The 20,977-nt window shown below is 40.5% G+C and overlaps 1 protein-coding gene across 4 annotated transcripts in view; it reads right to left on the minus strand.

The window, feature by feature from the left end:
- The window catches only part of enox2 (ecto-NOX disulfide-thiol exchanger 2), a 253,893-nt gene that overhangs the window by 33,100 nt on the left and 199,816 nt on the right, over nucleotides 1-20,977 (minus strand). For all 4 annotated transcript variants that reach the window (XM_017721483.2, XM_017721484.2, XM_017721486.2 and 1 more), the window contains 4 exons: nucleotides 17,502-17,708; nucleotides 14,255-14,488; nucleotides 9,359-9,571; nucleotides 1,380-1,486 (listed from right to left, as the gene is read on the minus strand). In XM_017721483.2, coding sequence (XP_017576972.1) covers nucleotides 1,380-1,486; nucleotides 9,359-9,571; nucleotides 14,255-14,488; nucleotides 17,502-17,708 — 761 coding nt within the window. The remainder of the gene's footprint in view (nucleotides 1-1,379; nucleotides 1,487-9,358; nucleotides 9,572-14,254; nucleotides 14,489-17,501; nucleotides 17,709-20,977) is intronic.

The following is a 20,977-nucleotide window of genomic DNA, read 5'->3' on the forward strand; positions in this document are numbered from 1 at the left end:
TACTCCCTCATCAATGAGTTCACTGTATAGCAGAGCAGGAGAAAAGTGTGTTACAGGAATTGCAATGATAGCTGGAGACTACTAAGGTCAGCAGATGCTCTATTCACTGCTTTACAATGGAAATGCACTTAATAGTGACGATAGCTCACTGCTTCAGGCTGTGTAATGCAGTGGCAGAACAAGCTGAAATGAAGGCTTGGCCTATGCTGCAGAACGGCTTACTGTGAAGACTGCTGGAGCCATCCTGAGCATTATGGAAATACATGAGGGAAGGTATATGAACTTTTATTATCATAAGTACCAAGGATAACTTCAGCATAAAAAACAAGAGTAACACATTTAAACCAATACTATTCATTTAAAGCCAAGTTAAACAGCAAATTTATACAATACAATGAAACTCACATTTTTCCACACCTACCTTTCATGACGATGTCTCTTGATTTAACATTTATACTTGGAATACCTACAATGTTACCCTTGTTCCAAATCCAGAAACCATTTCTAGCTAAGGAGATCACATAAAAAGAGCAGAATTTCGGGAATAAGAACAGTTCCTGTTGGTTCCATATTCATTACTATCAAAATAGGACCTTTCCAAGCTCTTTTAGATTAAGGTTTGGATTATTAGAAGTAAATCAGTATCAGCCCTGTGATCCATGTAAAATGCTGCTTTGTCACAGCATAAAAAAAGATTAAGATGTTAATTACACACCAGATTTGGTCTTCACTCACTGGCGCCCAGAGATCGGTCTCGACACTTACCGAATGACCAGAAAATCACAACAGTGTTACTCTTCATCAGCCTCCCCATTCGTATAAGGAAAAAAAATGCTGCTGGAGCTCATTAATTAATATGAAGTCTGTTCCTGTGTCCCAATGACTCAACTGGCTTCAAAACTAAACAAAAGAAAAGAAGAAATTCTTTCTCTAGTAAGAAAGCCCACCACTAGCAGGAAGTAAGTGAGGAAGTTTCTTCTGACTACATTGATCTAGAGAAGAGCCCCAGGGCTCTCTATGATAAACCTGTGATGAAAAGGGACTGGGCCGATGAATACCCGGTGAGTGCTCACTCAGGTGTGTTACCTGCTAAAAGGTTCTGGGCTGCTGGGAGATCACGCACTCTCTGGTGATTACGGCTACAGCTCCGCTACAGTGGAGAGACCTCAGACTGTCTCCGATATCCCTGCTTAAGAGCTAATTAATGTTCGACTTAGAAGAGAGCATATGGACTCCACTCAACATGTGGGAGACTGAAGCAGGGATGGGGGGAGGCAGAGAGGGCTAATGGATCAGTGTATAAGGTATAATGACTGGTAAAGATATGAAGTGTAAACATATTTACTTCATACAGAACAAGCAAAAATGAAAACACCAACCTCTGCTTGCTTGCGCCACATGTCCAGGTTCTTGCGTTGGGCTTTGGAGAAATGGTCCCATGCCTTTTGTTTGGAAGCAGCGTGGAATACAGACACAATCTGCTCAACTGTGGCAGGGGGACGCAGGGGCCAGTTTGTACCGTCCACAAAGAAAGAGAGAGAGAGAGGGGCGATTGGGAAGGAGCAGAGGAGTGGAAAAAAACTGGTGTCAGATAGGAAGGCAAGTGAACTTTCTTCCCCCTACACTTCCTCCCTCTCTACTGCAACAACATTAAGCATGGGTGACTAGCTTAAATGGGTGGACCAGCTTTATTGCTTCAGGGAAAGGAGCTTAATACTTGGGCTATTTGATCTACATGTCCAGTGCAGACCACTCTGGAAACTTCTGTTCAACTTCTCCTTTGACAGCAATGTAAGAGCTTCCATATCGAAAACCTATGCGGAGTTCAGTCTCTCAGAGAGAGAGCAAGAGAGAGATAAACCACAAGAGTAAAGTGATTCATTCCTTCTTTTTTTTTTAATTACCACAGCACCACTCACCTCTGTGGAAACTCAGAGGCACCAGAAGTGATAATCAAAAGGACCTCTCTCACTGGCAAAAAAGCAGGTAGATTCAGAAGCAAATGAGATGTGCTTTTCATCTACAGTGAGCTAGCACATCATTACTTTGCTGCCTGCGTGAATTACAGAGGATGTCTCGCCTTGTGTCAACTCATTAGAGCAAACTCTACTGAAATGTGTTCATCTGCTCAGAAATGAGAGATGAGACAATCAATCAGGCCGTGTTCGTCTGAGAGGTTGGGAGAACAGGCATGTTACCATGCAAAAGTCAGAGACCCCCCTTTATTCAATTTCCAGTAAAAATGGGTATAAGTACAAGTTTTTAATTTTCTGAAGACACAGTCAAGTCCAAAATAAGATATTAGAAAATTAGAAAAGAAGATATTCAATTCTCCAAAACTGGAGCTCCAAAAATTACTTGAAGAACAGGAAATGTGATTCTTAACAACCATGGAAGACTGGGTAGACTGCAAGGGGAGAGAGAGAGGTGAAAATGAATCTCCACTCTTGCTTCAGATTTGAAAAAACCCACAGGTGTTTCTGTCCATCCTTCCACTGTGAGAAGACAGCTTGGCACTGTGGACCTGAAAGACTTGTAGCTGTCAAGAAACTGTTTGCAAATCAAACAAAGACAATGAACGCACCACCCCAGTCCAGACCTCAACACTGAATCTGTTTAGGATTATTTGGATCATTAGAAACAGAAATTGCAACAAACTTCTAAGACTAAACTTGAGGTGTGGAAAAATATCTATGCATATTTCTTTGAAAAATTCAAAGCAAGTCTCCTGAAAAGACTGGAAGCTGTAAAAAAGGCAAATGGTGCACTCTTTAAATTCCAAAACTGATAAATTAAACTGAATTAAATTTAGTTATTTAGTTATATTGAGGCTTCTGTGTATTTTTTGTTATATATACTTACACTAATAAAATAAATTAACTAAAATATATTTTCTGCCTTTGTCCCCAATCAAAAAAATCAATAACTCGTACTTATGGAAATACAACAAATGATGGGTGGTCTCTGACTTTTGAACAGTATGTGGCAGTAATCCTCTACCAGAGGGATGAAGAGAAAACATCAGAAATGAAGTAAACCTTTTGCTAGAAACACTTCTGTTGAAGCGTGTTATCTATGACACAGCTCAAAGCTATAACCCACCACATCAGTACGCAGTGTGAAACCCCTCCACTGCACAGGTAAGCATTTCCTTCCTTAACAAAACTGATTCCACACCTTGGCTAATTATCAACCTCTTTGTAGGCTGAAACACGTGTCCGAAAGGAAACACAGGGCTCCCATTCAATGCAGTTAGACACCACTGATCTAACTGTGTCCCTGTGTGCCTGTGACAGGTAGACCACGCACTACACATGAGATCAAGAATGAATGTAATTTCATGCGGTTTCTGGTTCCACCTCTGTTGCTTTTGCAGAAAGCTTTGTCTATATTATACATAAGCTTAAACAGATGCTCGTATGTAGCTTCTGACGCCTGCTTCAATGGGCATTTAATCTAAAACTAGCATTTAATATGTAATGTTCCAGTTATACAGTGTCCTGTAGTACAACACTGCTTCTCTCAGTGTCAACAGTTGCACAGAATTCACAAATTTTGCATCTTTTTCATTTTCCAATGTTCACTGTTCTCTCAAAACCCAGCGTGCCTTTCACAAATTTGTAGTCACAGATGTAGAGGCGAATAAATACAGATGTGATATTTGGCTTCTCTTAGCTATCTAGCTAATTTCCACATTAGACAGCTTGAGAAAAAAAAACAAACAATTTGTTTGTAGTTTTTCAAAAGGTCCTCCCACTTTCAAGACACATCATCAGAAGAGGGTTCCCCTAGTCTTTAAACCAGAAAATCCCTCTGTCACGCCTGCTGCGACACAGCTGTAGGAGGCAAGCAAGCATGTTCAGATGCAGTGAGGGTTCCTTTTAAGGGTGTGCATTTAAGTGATTTATGACATACTGTTATCCATAAAACGGACAAATTCAGGCTTCATGGTGGCTGCTATCACTGTTTTCAGCTGTAAAAATGCTAAATAGTGGCCACTGTTTTCTACATTGTACTTTTACTTGCAGAGCAAAACTAAAGAAGCAAACTTCTAACCTCTGTCTTGGCTGACTGACTATGTCTTGCTTTGCATGCCATTGTCTTCTATGTCATGCACTTTGGTACTCATTTAAACCATGTCTAATTAATTAAAGTGTAAAACATGCTAGCTGTGAAAGTTTTGATTATGCTGCTCTCAGGAAATATTATCAGTGCATTTTGATATGTTACACCATTTCATGCTGCATGAAATATCACTTCTTCTGCAAGTCAGAGGAGCCATGTGTGCCGTCATCTCATCCAGAGTGCGCCATGGCAACGGTTTGATGGATGTGATCCTCGCTGATAGCAGAACATGCCGTCTGCTTTCTTACAAAGAAGTTTCACAGAGATTCATTGATATTACTCGCTAGTTGTTGCCTTTCAATGACACGTAAGAAGGCTTTTCACCGATTTGTGGTCTCTCTCTCTCTCCCTCCCTTCTCCACTGGGGGGTGGGGGTGGGGGGAGGTGCTAATAAACCCATGGGACTCAATAGGGCTGCCAAAGCTGAGTCTGAGGCACAGGCGAGCTGGAGTGAGAGTACTGCGGGAAGATCGATGGTGACTTCAGCATCCTTTAATTTGATGGAAGAGATCGATTGAGAAGGCAAGGAAAATAGCATGTTTGTGCTTACGTGTGTGCATGCTTTCCTATGTAGGTTTGAGGGAACAGAGGTTGCTAAGCTAAAACACCTGTCTTGCCACACCTGGATGCTTCTTACAGGGATTAGTCCAAGATTTACCAGATTCAGCAAAGATATCAACTATTTTGCCAACTCCATTCATGTGTGAAGCTCTCTGAGGCTGACTTCAGCAGACTAGTGTAAAATCAATCTCATTTCTTAACACAGGTCTTGGAAAACGCTCCTCAAGAGAAGGCACTTTGGTGTAATTTTTTACCATTTTCTCTGTTCTGATTCCCATCAATAGGAGCCTGCTAAAAGGTCAGTGGATTGGCAGTTATAAGAGGAGCCCTGGAGACCAAGTCATGTCTAATGTATGCAGCGATAAACTGCTTGTTTAAAGCAAGAGAGCGATATGTTTACTAGGCCTATAAAACATTCAATATGGTGGAGCAGACTGTACCTTGTTTACAGTAACACACAGTCTGCTTACAGTATCAGGATCCACCATCTTCACACTTACATTTCTTGCTCTTCCTTATCATAATCACTGAGCTCATTCAGAACAGAATTCAGTGCTTATTACTGTTTTGTTTAGTCAAAGTAAAGATCAACTGTGGCTGATGTGTGCCTTACATGCCTATTAATGTGATTTCCTATTGAAAAAGTTTTCTTATGACACAAACTGAACAAAAACTACTATTATTTTCATCTTTGTTAGATCACGTTTCTTTTCAAATAAACATAACAGCTTTCAGAATTGTGTTATTAATGGAAGAGAGCAGATAAAACAAGAAATAGACACCTTTTTATTTAAAGCTTTAACGAGTGGTTAAGGAATTTTCTAGTCTTGTGACTATTACTGCACATGTATTTGTAATCGTGACAATACAAGATTACACTATGCTGCAAACACCGCAGTGCCTCGCCTCTTCTGACAGAATCGCTTCACACTGATGTCTGTCATCTTCAGATAAAGAAGACTGCACTGAATACCGGAGGAGACTAGCCCTACCTCATTAATTTCCTGTCAAGTTAAGTAATCTCAGTGATGAAATATGTGTAAAGTAAAAAAAAAAAAAAAGACATTTCACTCAGCATTAAAGTGACATATAAATTCCATCATTAAAAGGTCTAGCCTGAGTTAAATGAATTTTAGCTTAAGTGAATTGGTATTCCACAATGATAAATCTAATAACTCAGAATTCTGATGAGTTTTGATTCACAGTATAACCTCACACATGGCAGAGAAAGGGGAGAAAAATGTGCTGGATAAACAACAAACAGCACATGCATAAACTGGCAGGTGAAGTCAGCAACTCTAGGAAATGTGACACAGCCTGACAGCCTTTGAAAGTAAACGCGCCCATTGGACTCCAATCATCAATGTGAGGAGAAATGAACTTATGTATATGTATGCGCCTATTGTTTTCCTGGCAGCGCTTGTAAACCTGCCCAGGGGATGGCAAATTTTGTGGTGACATTTGTAAACGTGGAACTCCATAGCCATGACACACTTATGAATAGAAAGTGACTTTGGTGTGTTGCAATACTTGCAGGAGGGTGAAAGAGCTACTCTAGATTTGTTAGAAGAGCAAGACACTTGCCACTTCTGATGAGCAAAATGAACACAAACTTATATCACAAAATTTTCAGGCAAATATACAAAGCTTAAATTGTGCAATATGCATTTTGTTGAGTTTATTTAGAATTATTATTAAGAATGATTTACATGGTTGTTTGCTGGGCAGAGGAAAATATTTATATTAATTTTTACCAACTAATTTGATGTTTTAGCTTGCCCCCCAACCACTACTCCTTATCATTTTGTGAAAATGCTCACCAAGCTCCCGGATATTGTGTTTCATTTCTAAATGCATCACAGCATGGAAGAAAAGTGTGTTCTAATTTCTGATTCACACTGACTTTTGCATGTTATGGTTTTTATTGAGCTTATAAGAATGATTTAATCCGTTATCTGTTTTATGTTGGTGTTGAATTTGTACCGGAGGCAACAGTGTTTGTGTTAAGACTATTTACATTATTGGTGCAATGTTTAAGTTATATGTTATGCTTTTTGTTGAGCTTATAAGAATTATTTATGCTGTTCATGTTTAACTTATACTGGGGTGACAACACAGAGCTTGACCATTTTTATTACAGTGTTCATGGCGTTTCAAACCATGCTATCCATGGGACATGGCAAAACTAACATAATTGGGCTCCTGAATAACCAACCATCCAAGCATAGGCCCTATTTTGGGGAGGCCTGCAGGTTATATGTTATGGCCAGGAGTCAAAGAAAGCATAAGTGGCCGTGTTCACTCTACGTGGGTAAGATCATCTCTCCTTCTGTAACACAGTGTGAGGATAGCCAACGGGCATCTATTAGCTGAAATAACACAACTGGCAGTTAGTATTCTCCTCCAAGTTGGACTACAGCGGTAGCTTGAAAAGATGCAGATGAAGCACAGGCTCACTTTCACCCTCCCAGGCTACTAGCATCGAGGGATGAAAGGAGATGTAGCGAGCAGAAAATAACTTTGCATGATTAAGTTGAGAGAAAACTGGCTATAAAAGAACAAACAAAAAAACTTTGTGAAATTACATATTAGTATTTGCTTTTTGGCCAGTATACCTCCCAACCCTACTTACCACTACACTACAGTCAGACCGGAGGGGACATTAGCGTCTTTCAAAGCCAAAGCCGACAAGGGAGGTGTTTAACCCAATCAGTCTTAGGGTTCAGTACAGCTGCTCATGTGCAGGACAAAGCACCTCTGACCATATCCATCACTCCTTAAAGATCAACTTACATGTAATCAATCACAGTATTGAGCAGCTGGCACTGAGGGGCTGGGGAGAGAGAGAGAGAGACAGAGTGCAAAGAAGGGAAAGCAGCACGTTTGCGTGTGTGTGTGTGTGTGTGCGTGTGCATGCGCGTGTGTGTGTGTGTGTGTGTGTGTGTGTGTGTGTGTAAGAGTGCAAGTGCTTAGAGATAAGTGACACAGAAGTTGCCAAGGTGGTCTTTCCTGTAGAAGTGTACCATATTTGTCAAGGGTCCACCCATAGTTCTTTCATTAATCAGAGTAATCACATCATAGCCCAACTGAATGAAGCTTCTGTCCTTTGGAGGGTTACTTACTTTAATTCTAGGGATGGTCACCCCATCCTCATCAGGAGTCCTGTCCAAAGACTACTGCAAACTGGTGTCTTAAACTGCTCACAGACTGAAGGGTCTAATTAAATGCTGAGTCAGCTACTCATGCCAGTTAGTGGTCAGTATTGGGATCTATAAAGCTGCTGTGTGCTGATGCAGTCTGAATACTCTACCTGTGTCTGCATTCAGCTCAAGACTGGGAAGAGGCCTCTGAAGCACTTACCTCCTCACTCCTTAATGCACTTGCACCACAGCAGATATTACCTTATCATCAAATGATACATACCAGGACTGGGGTTCATATCAATCCAGCTGGGAATTGTGATTTAATTCCAGTTTAGGGAATTTAACTGAGTTTTTAAATTATTGTCATTAAAACACATTTCAAGCATCAGGTCAGTAATTCCAGAAAGAAAACGGTTAAAATGTACTTTATTTCCTACATATGAATCTTTCCTCAGCTTACTGCTGTGTTGAATGAGTAAAGTGAACTTCCATACTCTCAAATTCAAAATGTTTCCTGCCTGACTCTGAATTAAAATTTAAACATCTGATTCAAACATCATGAAAAAGTTATAAATTGACCCCAGTCCAGATGTATAGAACATTATAAGGTTGTGAAAGAAGGCTTGCAGAGAAAACATAGCAAGAACACCAGGACATTAGGTTTGAAAGCCAAGCACGCCACACTACCTACAAGCTTTTCCATGCTGTAGGAAAATAATTATGAGGCATCTTTACTATGTTATATTTTGGTCAAGCGCAATGACCAAAACTTCTTGTGTTGTTCAGTCCAACATATTGGTACAGTCTTATATTTATTGTGTTTTATTTATTACATGTAAGCAGCATTCATAAAGTTTTCAATCAGATTGAAAAAAACTGTTTTCAGTGAGAAAAACCCTAGAGTATGAAGAAATCAAATCAAATCTAAATCCAATCCTCTTTGCCTTTGTCCAACTCTTTAAATATCAGTTTATGCTACAGTGAATACTTACATTTCCCCAGACACTGTGGGAAAATGGACTCTCGCACTGCGTGTGTGTAAATGAATCGTTGCTCTTGGCACTGGATCAATCATGTCTAAAGCGTTGGTGAATTATGCAATCTATTATGCCAGCACAATACATTGTTTAATAAGTCTTTATCGGCACACTGGCCTTTACAATATTAATATTGCAAAAGGGTCCAAAATTCAAGTGAGGTTTCAACCAGTCAGTGCTTTAGTGTCTGCTGTGAACATCCTGACTAATCACAGATGTTATTTGGTTGTTTTTATTAACAAAGACATTCACATGACAAAAAAGCAGGCCAACTGGCCTACTACATCACGCATTTGCAAATGTGTTTTTAACATACTGCAAAGTGATTATACCGTTACAACTGCAGTATGTAACAACATAATTGCAACGTTTTCTGCAGCCCTGTATTCTGTTATTTGTCTCAAAGTGTAGAGAGAGAGATCACATGATAAGTGAATGCATTCTTTTGTTGTGTGTAAAAACCACACAAACTGTGCAGGAGGCACCACTCACATTGCACTAGGATCCCAGACAGGGCGTTCTTGAACTTCTCCTTGGCCTCCTCCATCTCCTTCTCATGAGCCGCCTTCTCGTTCATCAGCCTGCGGATGTGGCTGTTAGAGGACTGGATCATGGAGTAGAAGTTGTTGGCGTTTCGGCGGTTCACCTCCCCTCGCTCCACCCAGGTCAGCAGGACACGGACCGCCTCGGGAAACTTTGAGTCGTCTGAAAGGAAGAGAAGCAAGAGGAGGATATGAGAAAGAGGGAGAAAGAACAGAGAGAGGGGCAGAGATAAAGATAATAATGAAAATATATTAAACAGAAAAAAGAGGAGAGTGACAAAAAGTGAGACAGATGGATAGAAAAGAGTCGGGGATAGAGAAAGGAACAAAGAGAAAAACAGGAAACAAACAAAGAAAGAAAACAGAAAGAAAGAAAAAGAACAAAGAGGAGAGAGGAAGAAGAGAGACAGAGAAAGATGCAAGAGTGAAAGAAAGAGGAAAGAAAATGAGAAAAAAGGGGAGAAAGTGAAGAGAGAGACATGAAGAGAAGCAAAAGAAATGAAAGGAACAGACAGGCAAAAAGGGACCAAAAGAGAGAGAAACCTAAAAAAGGAACAAAGAAACATAAGAAAGTTGAGGAGAAAGAAATAAGAGAAAAACAGGAAAAAAGTGACAGAGAGAAAGGAGAGATAGAGAAGGAGAAAGAAACAGAAAGAAGAAAGAAAGATAAGAGAAAGACAGAGAGAGACAGAGAAAGAGAGAGAGAGAGAGAGAGAGAGAGAGAGAGAGAGAGAGAGAGAGAGAGAGAGAGAGAGCGAGCGAGCGAGCGAGCGATAGAGAGACATAGACAGATGGTGGGGAGGGAGTAGAGCTTGGTGTCAGGAAGGAATGCGTCTCATCTTAGACCCAACAGTGTCGAAGCACATTAGCGGGACATGTTTATTGGGCCAAGACAAACTACAGGGACATGCGAGCAAACAGGAGGGCTTAGAGGAAGGAAAACATCACAGAAGGAAGGAGGATTTCAAAGATGTATTTTGGTCACCGTTAGCCAAATTCTGATACCAATTAGAGTGCCAATGAATAAATACATTTTGTGTGTTATGTCTGGCTGCCTAGAACTGGCCTGGGAAAAAAAAAGAGCTATGAACCGCTAGTCATAGAAACGGGCAGCAAAATACTAAAGTCCACATCTCAATGTATTTACCATTCAGGCAGAGAGAAAGCAATGATGTTAATGTAGCTCTAAAACAATTAGGCTTTCATTAAGCTACCAGACATGTTAATGTGGCTTTCACAGTGGGACACGTTTTACCGGGCTGCAATAATTTCTGTGGGTTTTCTGCCTCAAGCAGTTGCAAGGTTTGCCTAGGATTACAGCGTACGGCAGTGAATCGAATATTTCAGGACTTCAGAGAACATCAATTTGTTCACCATCATTAATCTTACCATTTCAATTTGTTAAACTGCTTAATGATGAGAAAACATACAGTGGTGCTTGAAAGTTTAAGAACTCTTTAGAATTTTCTACATTCATGCATACATTTGAACTAAAACTTTATCAGGTTTTCACTTTTCAGTGATTTACATTTTCAGTGGTAAAACTTTAAGTTTATGATTTAGTCGCTTTCCTCCCATCTCTGCCAGAAAACTTTTCCTCAAAAGTTTAATAGTTTCTTCATCACAGATGAGTGGCAGTCACTGTCTCATGTGCTCCAAACAAGAGCAGTGAATGAGAGCCTTCCAGTTCACTTGGCACAACAGATTCATAAATTCATTACTTCCTATCATTACAAATACTTTGCTTTAAAACTACAAAGTTCTCACAAAGTGAGAAAACAGAAATCCTATATAGAAAAAAAGATTCATCGACACATCGATACTCATTTTATTATCGCATGGCAGCACTCAATCATAATCTAATCAAATCGTGAGGTGCCTAGAAATTCCCACCCCTACTAAGCACACAAGTCATTCTACCAAAGAACGAATAAAGAAGAATACAGTTAATGTTTTGGAATGGCCAAGTCAAAGTCCTGACTTTAATCTTGTAAAAATGCTGTGGAAAGACCTGAAGCAAGCAGTTCATGTGAGGAAACCCACCAACATAAGAGTTTAAGCTGTGTTGTATGGAGGAAAGGCTAAAATTCCAACAAGCCAATGTGCAGGACTACTCAGCAGTTACCAGAAACACTTAGTTGCAGTTGTTGCTGCACAAGGGGGTCACAACAAGCTTAGAATTTATGGCTCTAAATAGAACCACTGCCTTTACTAAAGGACCATCTTTTATATGTGTGTGGGCCAATTTGGCACACAACTGAACACTGCTACATTGCTAAAACCTTCTTTAAAAATCTCTAAAAGAGCTGCTGCATATTACCCAGCTTGGGACTTTCACTGCTGCTAGTCCGTCACATCCAGCAGCTCTTGCAGGTGCGTTGCAATTGAAGTTGGCTCAGGTTTTTAATGCTAGCCAAGCTGCTCCCTAAAGGCCACTACAAAGCCTTGGCCCAGAGCTTGTGGGTGGGAGTGAAGTGAGAGGGGGAAAGTCATTGTAATGAAGGGCATTAAGATTCTGCTCAGGGCTTTAGCGTCGCCTTTTGCTGTCTCTATTCAAAAAGCCAGTTACGACAGAAGATGCGTCTTTGTTCAGAGGCGCGGAGCGCGTTTCTGCTTGGCTTCAGGAGGCTTGCGGCTGTTTAACATAATTCTGGCTTGGGCTGTGCTGGCAGATAAGGTGATGCAGAGACAACAGAGATATTGATTGCTGTTGTGAATGACACAATAAGAATCACTTCGTCCTTGTTGTCCTAATCCTCTCGTCACCCCCCAAACCCCACAACTCACGCAAACAATGCACCCTCCTATGTGTGCACAAATTCAAGCACACACACATACATTCCCATGCAAGCACACATGGTCTTACACACAAACACACTACAAATACTAACGCAAGCAAGCACCTCCTCACACACCAACCAAACATACACATGCAAATAAAAATTCCAAAAAAGTTGGGATAGTATTTAAATTACTAACAAAAACAAAAACTACAGATATTTAACTAAAAACAGCACAAATAAGAGATATTTAATATTTTACCTAATAAACTTTATAGCTAATTACAAATGGATGGCTGCAACTCATTACAAAACATGTTGGGACTTTAAGGCAACATAAGCCTGGCAAGTTGAGCACATCTGTTCTGGAACTTTCCACATGTGAATGTTAACAAGTGATGCTATCATGATCGTTATAAAAGTGGCCAATACTTCATCACAAGCCTGACACAATTATTACATCAACATATTCATTGAAAGGTGTCATAACTTATGAAAACAACAGAACAAAATCACGATATTCAGATTGGTGCTTTAAAACCTTTAGAGTGCAGTGGTGAGTAATGTTTGTTTATTTGAGCTTAAGCTGCGTCTCTCATCAGTTAGTAGCTAGGCATTGACAGCCAGATTGCTTACCAGTCAGCCTGGCTGCTTCAGGCTTTTACTTAAATCTTAGCACACAATGAACAAAACAGGACAACGAAACTGATGATTGCTATTATTTATATGGCAATGAACTGTTAGCAAAAATGTCATGATTCTGACAGGACTAGTGCACACACATGAATGCACACAACAAGTGTGTAATTTCAAGCATGCACACACTTATGTGAATACTTTCATACACACCCCTACAAATGCAAGTGCGCACAAATATCAATGTAAATGCCCATTAACAAATGCTAATACTCTCTCTCACACAGAGAGGCTGAGTGAAGAGCAGTCAGCTTTCACATTGGAAGGAGCTGTTGCTCAAACGACTTGAGTGAGATTGCATTGCAGGAGCATCTTTATTTATTTACCTCTGTCCTGACCACTGAGAGTCACAAAGCTCTGTATAATGATTTGCATTAATAATCCATCACCACCTTCCAGATTGAATCAATGTGTCATAAAGATGAATTCCTGGGGCTGCAGTCAATATTAATAGAATGATTTATTTTTACAAGCATGCTGGGTAATGAGCTGCCTGGCTAATACTGGACCAATAAGCAAATCCTTTTTTCTGTATTGAAACTAGTGCAAGAATATAATGCTAGCCTGTTGTTGATCATCATGATCTTAAAATGAAATACGCCTGCCAATATATTGGAAGCGTTCAACTAAAACAACGGAGACATTGTTAATGCAGCAGGTTATATGTTTCAGTAGCCATAAACAAAGCTTGAGCTTGAACAAAAGGAAAGAAAAAGCTGACTGTATGAAAGACATTTAAAAAATGGGTGCAAACAACCCATTTTCAAATTATCCCTCCAGAACCCTAGTGAATGCGAAGTAGCCAAGATTCATTTCCAGGGCAATTGAAATGTCACAGCTAAGTGTGAGATAGCAGGTTAGAGATTTGGCAAGGTGGCAGTACTGAAAAAGGTTTAGAGAGAGGCAGTGACTAAATAAACAATGTTCTACTCACTGTAAGAGAAAAGGGGTGAACGTTCCTACCAGCACACTGTGATAAGCTGTTATTAGCTAAACTGCTTTATGTGTGACCAGAAAACTCTGGGCAAAGCATAATTTTTCTCATCTCAAAACTTAAATTATTCCAACGCAAAATCTTTTGCTTGCTGTCCTGTTCTCTTTCATTCTGTCTCGACAGACATGGATTGTCAGTTATACACTACAACAGACGGTGCTTTCTATTTAGCAGCATGGTGCTTCAAACTCAAAGAGACAAACAGCATTTATACTCAGCCAACTGTAACATACCCACTAAATAAATCTCTGCAAATGCTTCAGGAAAGTGTAAGCGACATGAAATAACTGGTTTAATTAAACAAAGAAGGAAAAAGTCTATACAACTAAAAATCCCACAGCATTCCACTGAGACACGAAGAGGATGAGAGTCTCACCTTTGATCTTTTCTCCGAGCTGGCTGCATTCGTGCTCCGAGTAGTGAACTATTGGGGGTGGTGATGGGGGACGAAGGCGGTCCTCCTCAATCCTTCGCCGGTGCCTCTCCTCACGAGCCAGCATTCTCTGTCTGCACTCCCACTCATACAGGTCATCTCTGGCCTGGGCGTAGTCCACATGCAGCCGCCCCGTATCCTTCTTATCTGTGCTGGATCCGAGTCTGATTCTGTACCCTGGACAGAAAAGCAGGAGACGTTTGTGAGGGCAAAGGAGACAACATCTATTTTTGTGACAGAAATCGGATCAGGTGTATCCACTTTCAAGAGGTTTCCTACTGGTCACAAAGTCAATCATCAACCAATACCAACAACAAATGCAACAACTCCAGAACAGCTTACAGCATTTTAGACTTGCCTATTCATGCTGAAGTTATAATAATATTGTAGTCTCTTCACATGTTTGCCAAAGCATACAGATGTATTTTCCACCGGTTTGTTTTTCTTGTAGCCCTGTTATGAAAATCTGCCCTTTTACACCACACAAAAACACTGGTCTGCAGCTGGCTATTTTGCACACCAGTCAAATGGCCCTTTCCTGTCCTTTCCAGTTTTCCATGTTGTTAAGGGATAAAACTCACAAAACACTCTTATTACAGGCAGAAGCCTGGCTTATGAGTCTATAAAGAAGCAATTAAAGGGCCACATATGGATGTTTATGGTTTGGGGGATCTTCTAGGAAACTTCTATGTAAAAAGAAACTGGATTCTTACTTCTGAGACAAAGATTCCAGGAAGCCAATTATACACAACAAAATTTCATAAGCAGTGAAAAAATTTAAATGAAATCTAAAGAGCAAAGTGACAAGCCAGTGAAACTGAAGTGCTAAACTTTCTCTTTTGGTTGAGAAAGCATACTGTGATGAGCTCGAGCATTTCTTAGGAACGTCCCCACTGTTCAGGCTGAACTGAGAAGCAAACAAACAAATGCGTCTTATCTAACACCTGTGCATTTATTCCTAAGAGCATCTGGATGGGGGAAAAGCTACGTCCGTCTGGCTGTCTCCTCCATGCTATAAATACATACTGATTTTTAATCTGCTTTTCACTCAGCTACAGCTGCACCTTCAGGCTATAGTGAAAAAAGAGCCGCACTGCTCTGAATAGCGATTCATATCCAAGGCTCCACAGTGAGGACAATGGCCAAACACCACACATTCACATAAACTCTTTGCTCCCGCCTCCAGACTCTACACATGCGTGCTTTCCTCCCCTCTGGTGTACGCTCATTACTTTTAATCTGTGTTTGCAGTTCTGAAGTGAACACATGCTAATTTGCTAATTGCAAGTGAAATAAGAAAAGGCACAGGAAATGCACTCAAGGGGAAAAAGTCAGGGCACAGTGGAGGACCAAGAGCACCAAGAGGCAGATGAGCAGTCAAGGGCAGAGCTCTCCATGGAAAAAAGATCTACAGACCCGTACACTTCTATTTTCTCATTGTGTTTACTCAGAACATAGGATACAGAGAAGAAAACCAAAACAGACAAGTGGCTGAATGGTGCACATGGAAGACAACAGTGAATTATGCATTTGTTTATGAGCCTGGTGCACCTGCAATGGAGAAAGAAATCGTCCATGCAGAGGGTATCTGGTGAGACAGAGTGTGGTCAAAGATTGGCCGCGCCACTGGAAAGGAGTCAGGGCTTCTACAGTTTACTTCCACGTCTCCCTCTCTGCTTTATAGCCCCCAGACATCACTAAATATTTTATACAGTGTGTTCTGCGTTAGAAATGAGCGGCATTATTTATGGAAAGGCCTGCAGAGCTCCGTCAGGAGGCCCACACAATATATGGGGCGCGGCTCCAATCTCACAAAAGAGAAGCGCTCGCTCGCCACCTCTCCACTGAGACTGCAACACTCAGAGAAGTGTAAATAATGCAGCGGGTATTATTGGAGCGGCATGCGCTTCATGAGCCCGGGATATATGTATCAAAGTTTGCATACAAAGAGTTGTGACCACAGACCAGAGACTTGGAAGAGGAGATAAGTCAGGATAACAGCAGGGTTAGTGTGGGTGATGCAGCATTTGCGATTTGCAGGCTGATTTGTATGCAGCGCCACGGGGATGAAATCTATTGCAGTGTGCATGCGTACCCGTCTGCTCGTTGACCTCCGGTGTCAGGGGCTCTTGGACGGGCGCTAGTGTCAACCTAAGCCCCATCCGAAGCTCTCCAGAGGGATACCACCAAGTCCCTCCTCCCTCATTAAAGCACCATCAATCCATCAAGTCAAACAGAGTGAAGGGCTTCCAGATGAACAGGCCCGATTTCCATTAGATAAAAGGTTAAACGAAATTATTCTAAATTGCACTTATGTAAAGGACATGGCACTCGTGGCAGGATGTAATGATGTCTCCTCCTATTCACATTTACATACTAGGGTAAAGGTGTTATTCTGGAAAAAGCATTCTTTATAATCACTAGGGTATGAACATAAGTAATATTAGTGTCAAAGCCAAGATGCAGTGGAATGAAAGACTAACAAAATAATAAACATTGGTGTTGTTTTTGGGACTTATCTAGCCGCTGCTAGTTTTATAACAACAGCAACAACAAAGAAACAATGAAAATAACAATTATTCAGAAAACTGGTTATGATCGTGCCCGATACTGGCGACCGGTTTTCTGACAACAGAGCAAAACTTTCAACAGATTTGGCACTGGGGAGCCAATACCAGCCACTCAATACTTCATCACAGCAATTGAGTCTAAATTGGTGAATCTAATCACAAAACACCCTCACAGTTAAAATAACCATAGTTAAATGCAAAAGTCTGATCGTGGGCTGTGAACCAGGGCAAAACTTTGCACACGGCTGTGTGTATGTTATTTAAGACTGTGAGTTTATGCTGTTTATTTGAGCTTAATTCATGTGACAACAGACAACAGATAACCACTAAAGTATTGTTCAACTAAAACTATCGGAGCAACGTATTAAAATCTGCAACATACTGTTCATTTTCATCCCTCAAAAATCAGTATTGGAACCTTCCATAAAATTCATATGGTTTGGGCCCTATTACATATGGAATCCCCCTCTACAGCATGATTTTAGTCCAAGAATTAGACTTTGCACTGAGAGAGTGGAGTTGTTTCTGTTTGTAAATGAGAAAAATATGGTGTAAAACACTAACAGATCCAGAAACGTGATGTGGACGTGAAACAGGAGAAGGCTCTCTTGGATACGAACCGGACAGGAAAAGGGCCTTGTCGACAGTGTGTTCCTCAGCAAAGCGGATGTGGCAGAAGTTCTTCTTGCTCATGCGGATGGCGCTGATACCGCCACACTGCTCGAACACCTCCATGATGAGTTGCTCAGTGGCATTCTCAGGCAAACCCCCCACAAACACCGTCTTACAGCCAGGGGGTCTCTCCCGTGTGGCTGGAGGAGGCAGGTCTGTGAAACATGAGCAGAAGGAATGGGATTTATTTACTACTTCTAGTTCAGGTCTCCTCTTTGTCCAGTTATTAAAAAAAGCAGCCCTATCTGTATCCATTGGAAATGACTGTTGCATGTTTCAAACAAGAATGAGATAATTAAAAAAAGCTATTCATTTAAAAAAGCAAAGCAAATGCAAGTGATATGAAAACATGCAGAAAGGCTAAGTTAATTAACCCAAGTCTTGAAAACCTTTACTAGATTGATTAGTCTTTGCTTTCAGATCAAAACAAATGAAAACAAAACAAGTATCAAGAAACAGAGGAAGAGGAAAAAAAAACAAACAAAAAAACATTAAATGACTGCTCCACAATCCAGTTCATCCTAATTTGGTACGTTTACTAACCCCTCAAGGTTCACTGCGCTAACAAAGCCAAAACCCTGAATTTCAATTCAGAGAAACAGAATTAGTGGAGACCAACAGACTGGAGGAGAATAATCAAAGGAGTGTACCGTGTCTCATGGTTGTGTGTATGTATGTTTGTGGAAATACACAAGGCTGCACATGTCAAACCGGCCTGCTGCCATGCTCTTTAAAGCAGATATATTATGCTATCTAGAAACAGAGCTAGGTGCTGCATCTAGATTAATGAGCTGACTGTAGTGTGCTACAATAAGGCAGCAGTTGCCAAATTTGGTCCTGAGGGACCTTCACACTGAAGTGTTAAGAGCCGTCTCTCCTTTACCACCTGATTTAACTCTTGGAGAGCTTTATAATTAACTGTGAAACAATCATATGTGCCATACAGGAGTCTCCTAGGAGTCTTCTTATCCAAGTATATGGTGAAACAGGGTAACTCAGTACCGCGACAGTATGGCTTTTGTTTGTGACTTATTTGTGTAATTACAGAATGTAACTATGATCAGACTAATCATCCACTCCTTAACCATCACTGCACATCTGCACTTTGCATTTTTTCTTAATCTTTGAATGCTGCTAAAAGACCTCATTTTTGCTGTATAGTTAGTGCCATGGACATCTGTCATGTATGTTTATTCTTCACTGTAATCCACTGTCTTGTGTATTTATGGTTATACACATTTATTGTCTGGTGTACTTATTGTATGTTCTGCACTTCTTATATTATGCACATTTATCACTTATATCAGTTGTATGTTTATATATATCAGTTGTATATTTGTATATATAACAGTTTGTATATTCTGCACAGTTTATCACTTGTATCACTTGTATGTATCCACACTTTATGTAGTCCTGTGTACGTTCCTGCTGTTGAGTGTTGTGTCACAGGACCTGAAGAATGACTTTTTAATCCATACACATCATATTAAATAAAGCTGTCACATTAAAGAAAGCTTAAGTACTATTCATATATGGGATTTCTTTTTTTTTTACATGGTGGGGTGTACATACATTAAAAGCTTTACAATAAAAGTTAATGACTTGAATTAGGTGTTTAGAGCAGGGAAGCAACACTACACTGTATACTGCACATGTCCCCAGCACTGGAGCTGAGAAACACTGTGTTGAGCTCCAGTTATGCAGCATGCCCTGCTGGGTTTAGAGTGCGTGTCTGACTCGGGGTCCACATTGGACTCTGAGAGAGCATAAGGCCAACATGCTTGACTGAAGGCCAGTCACTGTAAATAGATTAGTTTCTGGTGTCCATCCTATTGCTGGCAACGTGCTAGGCTAACACACAGCATACATCATCAACCAGATTAGGCTAATTCCTGTTTATTGCTGCATCTCTCTTAATGATGAAGCCCCTGCCTGCCTGATACATTGCCTAAGGTCAGTTGCTGCCTTTTATCTCCTAACATGTAACTAGGTGGTAAACACAGCCATAGCTTTATCAAAGGGCAGCTTCGCCAGGCATTTGACAAAATGCCAACTCTTCACCTATTAATATGATGAAGCCCAGGAACTAGACTATACAGACCCACAGCATGATAAAAGGAAAGGTCAAATTCCGATTGTGGATTTAACGCAAAAGGGTGTGATATTTCAGCTTCATGCAGGCAAGAAATTATTTGTTAACAAGACAGTCTACTCTGCTGGCTCAATAGTAACACTTATGTGGGCCATACAATTCTCAATGGCATCAAACACACTCAAAATAAACAGAGACAAATGTCTGTTGTAGAAGTGTGGTTCTACAGGCCACATAATCTAGTAATAAATATACATATAGTGGTTTGTGCTCTGATGAAGACAAAGGGCCCTATTTTCATGGGTACGCAAAGACTGTCACTGCAATATATTGGGATTGATTGTAGCTACAGGATATTGCAATCTTCATGACTGTATAAAGTGTGTTTCAGCAATTTGCGTAATGCAAAGTAAGCAAGGACGGAGGGGTTAGTGCACCAAAACTGAATTTATGTAAATGATGGCGCATTAGGCGGGCACTGGGGTGCACTTTTATGGACATTTCAAAACACAGTTCAATTGTTACTATGTAAACAATGTCATTCACACTGGTTTGATGTGAAATGCGCTGTTCTAGAGAATCTCATGAAGTCAGAAATGTTCATTGCCTACATCCAAAAACATATTAAATGCATATTACATGACGTAGCTGCAAATACAAGATGTTGTTTTATGATAGTTTTGAGACAAGAGTTTGGCCTAAAATATTTTTAAGATCCATTCATGGCAGGGCATTGTAAAGCAAATTGATAGATTTACCACTATTTTATATCTGGGTGTATATTGACAATAAACTGGACTGGGCTAAGAACACTGACGTCCTCTACAGGAAGGACCAAAGTCTCTATTTTCTGGACTAAGAACACTGACGTCCTCTACAGGAAGGACCAAAGTCTCTATTTCCTGGGCTAAGAACACTAACGTCCTCTACAGGAAAGACCAAAGTCTCTATTTTCTGGACTAAGACCACTGACGTCCTCTACAGGAAAGACCAAAGTCTCTATTTTCTGGGCCGTGTCGGAGAGGAAGACGCTGTCTAAGCTGCGGGCCATTATGGACAATGGCTCCCACCCACTCTACGACACGGTGATGAGACACAGGAGCTCATTCAGTGCAAGACTCATTCTACCGAAATGACCACAGAGCGCCACAGGAGGTTATTCTTACTTGTGGCCATCAAACTCGATAACTCCTCCCTCAGTGTGTGATCTCATCTGTGCAAAACTCAATACCAAGCTGTACTGTTCATATGTGTAATAATAATAATTGTGTGTAATAACTCAGAGGGACAATAATTTTAACTGCCTTATACTAGATGTTTAATATTTATTAT

This window comes from Pygocentrus nattereri, chromosome 11 (assembly GCF_015220715.1).
Source record: "Pygocentrus nattereri isolate fPygNat1 chromosome 11, fPygNat1.pri, whole genome shotgun sequence".
Classification (NCBI taxonomy): domain Eukaryota; kingdom Metazoa; phylum Chordata; class Actinopteri; order Characiformes; family Serrasalmidae; genus Pygocentrus; species Pygocentrus nattereri.